Source organism: Bremia lactucae, linkage group LG1 (genome assembly GCF_004359215.1).
Source record: "Bremia lactucae strain SF5 linkage group LG1, whole genome shotgun sequence".
In the NCBI taxonomy this organism is placed as follows: Eukaryota; Oomycota; class Peronosporomycetes; order Peronosporales; family Peronosporaceae; genus Bremia; species Bremia lactucae.
In genome coordinates this window covers 3175797-3184037 of record NC_090610.1, presented here as the reverse complement: position 1 = coordinate 3184037, position 8241 = coordinate 3175797, and the positions used below count along the sequence as shown (strand labels likewise).

The 8241-nt window shown below is 43.8% G+C and overlaps 2 protein-coding genes across 2 annotated transcripts; one reads left to right on the top strand and one right to left on the bottom strand.

Annotated features, from left to right (window-relative positions):
- The first annotated feature begins 3478 nt into the window (after positions 1–3478).
- Positions 3479–5231, top strand: CCR75_008305 (uncharacterized protein). The gene is made up of 4 exons (XM_067966359.1): positions 3479–3830; positions 3889–4230; positions 4284–4374; positions 4443–5231. The coding sequence occupies exons 1-4, from the start codon at positions 3582–3584 to the stop codon at positions 5123–5125; spliced, it is 1365 nt and encodes a 454-aa protein (XP_067822407.1). The 5' UTR covers positions 3479–3581; the 3' UTR covers positions 5126–5231.
- On the bottom strand, positions 5227–6255 carry CCR75_008306 (uncharacterized protein). The gene is made up of 3 exons (XM_067966360.1): positions 5844–6255; positions 5617–5783; positions 5227–5553 (listed from the first exon to the last, which is right to left on the bottom strand). Exons 1-3 carry the CDS (start codon positions 6223–6225, stop codon positions 5368–5370), a joined length of 735 nt encoding a protein of 244 aa, XP_067822408.1. The 5' UTR covers positions 6226–6255; the 3' UTR covers positions 5227–5367.
- Between the last annotated feature and the right edge of the window lie 1986 nt (positions 6256–8241).

Here is an 8241-nt window from a genome sequence, read left to right as displayed (position 1 = left end):
GACTGAACGGACGAAGGTAAGGCAGCCGCGAGTAGGTGGGCGAGATCGCCACTCCTATCGGGCGCCACCTGCACTGATGGATGCGGGTGGGAATCAACGCTTCCTTGTTGGAAGGTTGCTTGCCCACCGCTCCGTGAGGCAAGGGTATCAGATCCTCGTCCAATGGAAAGGTTACCCGAAGAGTTTTGACTCTTGGGAACCGATCGATACCCTACGTATTGATGTGCCCGGCTTGGTGGCTGCCTATGAAAAGGAGCACCAGCTGAGGCCTCTTCGCTAGTCTCAAATGGACTAGCAGAAGTAGCGTTGTGAGAAGAAATAGGGGTACAGTACCGCCCATGATTTCTTTCACATGCAAGCGAGCGAAATTAATTCGCTGCGACCGCTGTTTCATCGCATCGGAGTGCGGATAAATTTGGCGCAGGAATTCCGCCTCGTATTGGTCGGTCGTTTCATTTGAACGCAACATGACCGGGATCAGAAAAATACGCCCAAGTAATTTTCCCTGAGCCCTCCATGATCTAAAGACGCTATAATAATTATGTGCGTCTACAAGAGCGCGCTCTAGGAGCGGCGCCCTTGGCCCGTTTAAACGAGGCCATTTAGATGGAGGGGCATCAGTGATATGCCACCCGTCACATAGCCACGTTTTAAACGACTGGCTTGTGACACCAACTGAGCACATTCACGTATCATCGGCGGAGCTTTAGGCTCCAAAATCCTCTATGTCAGAAACAGTCTGGGATTATGGTCTGAGCAGAAGGCGTTGTGGTTATACCCAACGAAGTAGCGGCTGCACCTTTTTATGGGCAGTGCTCTCATAACCTGTCGCTGCGCTATCCAGCACAGACGACGAGACAGCATTCGTAAATGTTGCTGTCTCCATGTTGTGAGCCATGAGAAAAGTTTGGATGGGCAATAATGCGCCATCATCCTTCCTCATGAGAACGTTGTCCGCATCACTACTATGAGGTGACGGCACCGGTGTCGGCTCATTGTAGTCGACAACGAGCGACGGGTCAGCATCCTCACTGTTAAAGTGGGATGAATCCTTTAGCCACGTTAACGCAACAGCAGCAGTTCCTGTCGGCATATCGACTAAGGCATTGGACGCGGCCGGCGAGTTGACGCGGCGCGTGCGCTTAGTGTGGGGTTGAGTGGGCGTCTTTGCCTACGACCCACTAACGTGGCTCTTTATAGGTGGCATCTTTGGCACCGTGTATGGAAACACGTGCGAAAGAGTGATTGAGTGAACTAGCGGTGCGTAAAGCTGTTCGCAGTTCTTCGCTCCTCTTCGATGAATTTAAAATGTAAATCCGGTCTTTAAAGGGGGAGATGGTGTAACGGGCTAATGTTGCCCTAATATTACACAGTCCCCGTTAATTACACTTGGTGTACTTAAGGGGATGGTCAATTACTTAATAATGTAATTAGACCCAGCACTCGGGTGAGGTTCACATATGTGACCAACCCTTGTGTATGTGATGCACATAGGTGCATTCACATTAGGAAATGATGGCTAGCGTAATCCGTTTCGCGAGTTTAGTTTAAAAAGTAATTAGACCCAGCACTCGGGTGTGGTTGTTCATATATGTGACCAACCCTTGTGTATGTGATGCACATAGGTGCATTCAAATTAGGAGGGGTGACTAGCGTCATCCGTTACGCGAGGTATCTACAAAGATACGATCGCAATACATATTAAGTGTTATTTATAGAGATGACATTTTGATTGGTAAAAATATGTATTTATATTTAATACGATTAAATATAAATCAGTCTGAAAACTACTTCCTACGTTGTAAGAGCGCACGAGGAGCTCTCCCGTGACGACACTTAACTATAGTACTCAGTGCGTTGGCTGAGGTCGCTAACGCGCCCACCATAACTACCTCACTGCACGCAACAGAAGCTGGTTAAACCGCTTCCTCGCTGTGCTAGGGTGTGTGTCTAAGTAGAGCGTGGCCGCATTACGACGTGCCCGCCCCCAATGGCCTTCTTACGTGTAAGCGTTGTTTCTTTTGTTGCCCAATAAGGTTAGTTGCACCTTATACCAGCTTTGACTAGCTTGCTTGATTTAGCATCTTCAGTATAAATGCAGTCGAAAGGCGCTTCTGCCAATTGTTGGGACGAGGCTATCTAACTGTTTCGTACCGATATGGGGGCGCGTAGTGGATACATGACCGATCGCTTTGTCGATTGTGCAATTTTTATTCTTGCGGCATGACTGGCTAAATCATGCACCAATAAGCTTTTTTGGGCCAATTCGGCAAGTTTGGTTTATCGTGATTTGAAGGATTTCTCTCAATTTATAGGAGGAATGAGATATTTTCCTCTCCGATAAGTTCAAAAGACTTTCTACAACGGCATAACTCTTTGCATGAAAAAGTAATAATTACTTTTGTAAATATTTTTTTTTGTTTTACCGACGATGCAGCTTATAAAAAAATATTAGAATTGTGTAATAATTTTCGTTTAAAAAGCAAACGTATTTGCGAATCATCGGCGCGCTTCTGCAAAATCGCTTAATATTTTTATTTCTCTGCGACACGCAACCACAGCATGAACCTCTTAAGCATAACGATGAAGCGGTAAGACCAACCTTTCTCGCGCGCTGTGGAGGTAGTATGGATTGCTGGCTGTCTAGACGCACCCAATGCTAATGCGCGACCTAGAAGTCTTGGCGTCATGAAATGACGTCAATCCTTCTAAACATGTAATTTTAATTTAAAAAAAAAAATTAATTTACATCTTCAAGAACTTCAAATTGACGAATTACAAAACGCTTGTACAACAGACCGCATCTTACCTTTTTGTGATCGTTACTAAATGAAAAAAATCAATTTATATTTTCCTTTAAGAAAGCTGCTCTCCATGTTGATTCCTTCCTTTCTGTGCAAGAGATTAGGTGTCATCTGTTTGAAATTCAGACGAAAACCGCGCACACCAATTTAATCTCGTAAACTGCCGAGATCGAATTATCTAGCTGCTACAATTACATAGATGAAGCACTACCGACACAACAGCAGTTTTGCCACTTGCTCTTGGATCGTTCACCCCCCATCGCGTAAAGGATCTCGCTCAGTAGAAAACCACCGGTAGGCATCGCATTTTAACGTGGGCGATCTTTTGAGATACAAAATTTAATTCAAATGTCTCTTCGGCGGCGCTTTTGTAACGGTCGGTCGTATGGCCAAAGATAGAAATCCTACATTAAGCTGAATACCTTAGCTTTGCTAGAAGCTCTCTCTCTATCCACCGACAGGTTTCGCAACGGCCCCACTTCGGTCTTTCCATCGATTGCAACGGTAGCTCTTTCATTAAGAAGAAAAAAAACGGATAAAAATAAGTCGTGTCCCAGCCACAGTGCAGCGCCCACATTATATAAATAGCACGGCGCCACGAAGGTCTCCGTCCGTCTGCAGCAAGGTATTTCAGGCACTCGATCTTTTACCCAGATATAAATATCAGCTATATTTGACAAAGCTATTTCAACCTCGTACGTTCAAGGCGTAACAGTGCCTTCTTTAGTGTAACTTACTAATGCTATAATATTAATTATTTGCAGTATCTAGAATATTATGGGACGCAAGAAGATTCAAATCAAGCGTATCGAGGATGACCGTAATCGCCAAGTTACTTTTGCAAAGCGCAAGAATGGTATCTTTAAGAAGGCCATGGAGTTGTCGAAGCTCTGCGACTGCGAGATTGCACTCGTTGTATTCGACTCGAACGAAAAACTTTATCAATATTCAAGTACAGGGGTGGACCAAATTCTTCTTAAATATACTGAATACGGCGAGCCATACGAGACGAAGGATAATACCGACGTGAGTTTGTCAAACATATTTATTCGCTGAATGACAAACTAATTTTTTAAATTGATAGTATGAAATAATGTTTGGTGAAAAGAAAAAGCAGCTGCAACAAGCTGCAAAGGAGGCTGCGGCAGCTATGGCGGCGGGAATCAATTCTGAAGCTTCAAGTAGCTATAACATGGTCCACGGATGCGTTCCGAACGGAGCTCCCGTACAGTCGTTACAGAACATGCACGGAGGCATGAATGGGGCCTCATTGGGACTTACGAATGACCCCGACCAGTACATGCTGAACTCACGCAGCCGTCCTCCACAAGCTCAGAAAAAGCGAGTGCACCGCAGTTTTCAGCAACTTTTGAAAAAAGAGCACGCTGGTTTTATTCCACCATCCCTCCCACCATACCAGCACGGGGTAAGTTGTTTTAAGAGATTGTTTTACAAAATTTTTGCTAATTTTGTATACAGATGGGTATGCTTGGAGGTCTTTCAGGTCATCACATGCTGTCTGCACTACCTAGTCCACCAAACCTCGCAGGAATTATCCCGTCACCAACCAGTATGTAACCTCAACATTTTTGTTTGTGTCAGTCTCTAACTTTACATTTAACTTAAATTTCTGTTCAGCTGGGATGCTCCTTCATGATTTTAGCCCACAAAATGCAGGTTTTTTTGGACATCATTCCATGCTTGGTGGAGGGTTACCAGGAGAATTTCACGACAACAAAAGTAGCGTCCTTGGTCTCAATCTCGTACCATCAGACTTTAGTAATAGTAGCGCTAGCAGCGTTCACCCTCAGCAACCTCAGCAGTCAAAGGATGTGTACTACGTTCAAAGCAAGCAGATGGATTCGCCTAAAAAGTTTTCGGAAGAGTGTGCAGTTTCTCCCGTCGAAAACAGCGAGCCATATAGTGACAAACAATTGAATGAAGTCGCATATAAAATTGAAAATTACTCGGCAGAGGATTCAAGTCAGCCTCAGTCAGCTGAAGCATCAAGCAATTCGAAAGATTTTCAATCACCGATGGAGAATGAGGCTGCAAACGAGATCACCTCTGAATTAGCAATATCACCCGATCGCCAATTGAAAGACGTTCAACTAAAGGATGAACGAGCGCCATCAAATCTGTCCAAGTCGGACGACATTTTAAACGCTTCCCCTACAAAATCAGAATCGATATCACAGTCCCTCGCGACAGCATCAGAAACACAAGAAGCGAGTAGTGTTGAATTTGAAAAGCGTCCACGTCCAGAGGTATTGGTGACAGCATCAACAAGTCCAAACAAGCGGCAGCGACTTGCAGTTTAACATATTTTTGTAACGCGTTTGAAACTCTAATGAATGTCGTGACCAATACATCTTTTTTATTACATAAGAAAATGAAACAAATAAATTATTTTAATGACCCTTTTCCCGAACACATAAGAAAATGAAACAAATATATTATTACAATGATCTTTATGTCCTCACAGCAACAATTCCCGAAACAATTCTTTTAAAGGTACTGCGATTTTACAAATTATGTCCTAGTACAATTTAACGCACGGCAACTATAAATTATGAGCTGCCTTGGAAATCTCGCCTGACACTTCTTGTAGGGCACTCCATTGGTCTTTCGAAAGGGTAATGCCCTTCTTGCCAGGCTTAAACACGCCATCTTGCGCGTAATGCTCTCGCAAATCTATCAAAACTCCGTTGCGAAAATACCGCACGGTCACGCGTCTTTTATCCGACAGCTGTATCACAATAACAGATATCAGCTTTTAGCCACAGCTTCAGAACTATAGTCCGATACTCACCGGTAGCGCAATGGCTCGCTCGTCTCCACCCGGTTTCATAATGCAATCTGTAACACCAGCCAATGGCTCTATCCCCACTACATCCTGCTCCACCAGCTTAATCGCTTCATTAATTGCATCAGAAAAGTCATTAAGCTTTTCCCATTGCTCTGGCGAGAGCGATATGCCTACTCACAATCGCTAAGGTAAGAAATTGAGTAGACATATAAAGCGACATGATGTCCGACCTTTTTTGCCGGGTTTGGCGACATTTTGGTCGTCGTAGAACTCGCGAATGTCGATTAACTTCATTCCCTTCCACTTGCGCACCGTCACGCGGCGCTTCCTCGAAAGAACGAACGCCATGCTGCTGTCATCAGTTATCTGCGTAGCACCCTTTTCATGCATCTGTGGATCCTTCGATTGTGTTGTATCCTGCAATTTTGTTGCTGGCGAGGTGTTTGAATTGTTTGAAGGCGACAACGGCTGTCCCTTCGCCGCTTTTCGCGAGAGCAATTGTGTAAGTGATGGGCGTGCTGAATTACTTGCTTTTATACGCTTAGACGCATTCTCTTTTGGCTGTGCTGTGCGCTTGCGCATTGGTTTCGGTACCTCGTGCATCATCGACATGGTGCGAGATCGATTTTCGATTTTTTTCTTTACCTTAACTCTTCTAAAGAAATTCCGTTTCTTTTAATTTTGGGGTCCGCTAACCACACCCCAGTTTTCGCTAACCAGCCCCCCCCTGCCCCCAATACAGAATCCCTATGTTTTTTTATGGATTACCCCTACGCTATATTGACGAGCTTTGAGCTATGCATCAAGTCGAAGATATCGTCCATACTACCTACGAAATCTTGAAAGAGGCTCGCTTAGAAGTAAGCCGTCAAATCCAAGATGAGGGCTTCGTGTTTACTTGCATAGGAACAAAGAGAGTTGGACACCGCTCCAATGGTAAAATCAAAGCTATATGTCTGGAATGCTAATGTTCGGGGAACGCAACTCTGCCCAGCAGCAGCGTGAACGCGTACGCGGAAGCCGTGGAATAGGTTGTCAGTCCGCTTTAACAATCCGATTTAGCTTCCATGGCCGATCCAGATCTTCCACAGCCGATCGACCTTGATGCTCTGGGTACTGCAGATGATTGGGGACATTTCCTTTTCCTCATGCTACTGAGTTTAGTACACATTCAAGTCCAAAGTATTGTATAGCTGCTCCAAAACGATGTTTTCTATAACTGCTTCAAAACAATGTTTCCTCTGTTATGATCATCGTTAAAATTTAGCTTTCATACGTAAAGTCTGCAAGCTCTGTCGTTTTCAGCTTCCATTTGCCATTTTTGTCATATATACATGTTGTAACGGGGTGTATCGTTACATGAAATTACCAGTTAAAGGTTGTTAATTAATATATTATCTAAAAGGTACATAATATTTGGAGGATACTACTTTATATAGTAATGTTCAGAATTCTTATCCATAAATAGGTATAGACCATTATATCTATTTATTCCGCAGACTAATCAGCTGTAGAGATAAACAAAAGAGAGATACAGATAAGATAAGAATTCAATTACATGTTTATATTATATTAGATTATAATTAAGTTAGCATTTACAAGATAGATAGAAGAGATACTTAATTATATCAATACAGTTTTTCCTTTAAACCTCTTTAAGCTAGTTGCCTTAAAGAGATGTCTTCCTCTGCACTTACTAGTGTACGTAAAATAACGTAAGGCACCACTCGCAACTGAAGCAGTACAAGTCGTAGTGCCCCGTTACACACGTACAACCAGTCAAAATTCTTTTATTAAAATGCGGCCAATCATAGCTCGGAGCTGGTTAGCGAAAACTGGGAGGTGTTATGTGGATTTATTAATCTTATGTAAATTTTTATAGATTTAGATTTTTCAGTCGGATCCGCCTGTTTTTCATGATCGCAGTCCCGCCGCTTACGAAAAAAACATGGTCATAAGCGTACCCGTCGTCATGACTTGATGTCTACGGTGCAGTCCTTGCATCGATCGATTGGATGACCGAGCGAAATATGCGATCCCAATTGTAGAACGAACGAACGATGCAAGCCCTTCGTAACGATCTCGAGTCAGCTCGATAAAAATTGCCCCCCCCCCTTGAAGGATGAAGTGAAACGTCTAAGCCGGAAGTATAAGTTCCTGGCAGAAGTTTTGGAACGCGGGAGTTTGAATCACACCCAAAATGATCCTCCCACTGATAGCTTGGGCGGAGGCGTCGGACAATGCGTGCGCATCCTTCGACGCAGCTCGATCGTGTATGCACTGCCTTGGCGGTACCATACACGAGACGGGCCGATACACTTGGGCAGTGATTTTTACTGCTCGCATTTGTCACTACATATTAAGGTAGATTGATTAGATCGTTAAATTAACAATCTAATTAAACCTTAATATGTTGTGACGAACGCGGACTCTTCCATTTTTTAGTTTCGGTTCTGTCGCTCCACCGCATTAAGATAGAATCCTGCATGAAACGGCCACTACTTCTTGAGCCAGCAGGAACTCTCCTGCTGACTCGGTTTTTCAGTGCGCCCGGCGCGCACTGCGGAGATATTATTTTTTTCTCTTTAGTGAGAGCATCAGTGTTCTCGCTACATTATTGTTTTCGAT

Coding starts and splice junctions, on each gene's coding strand:
- CCR75_008305 (XM_067966359.1), top strand. CDS start 3,582: ATGGGACGCAAGAAGATTCAAATCAAGCGTATCGAGGATGACCGTAAT. Junction 3,831..3,888: donor AGACGAAGGATAATACCGAC/GTGAGTTTGTCA, acceptor TTAAATTGATAG/TATGAAATAATGTTTGGTGA. Junction 4,375..4,442: donor AATTATCCCGTCACCAACCA/GTATGTAACCTC, acceptor ATTTCTGTTCAG/CTGGGATGCTCCTTCATGAT.
- CCR75_008306 (XM_067966360.1), bottom strand. CDS start 6,225: ATGTCGATGATGCACGAGGTACCGAAACCAATGCGCAAGCGCACAGCA. Junction 5,784..5,843: donor CGCCAAACCCGGCAAAAAAG/GTCGGACATCAT, acceptor GATTGTGAGTAG/GCATATCGCTCTCGCCAGAG. Junction 5,554..5,616: donor AGCGAGCCATTGCGCTACCG/GTGAGTATCGGA, acceptor ATTGTGATACAG/CTGTCGGATAAAAGACGCGT.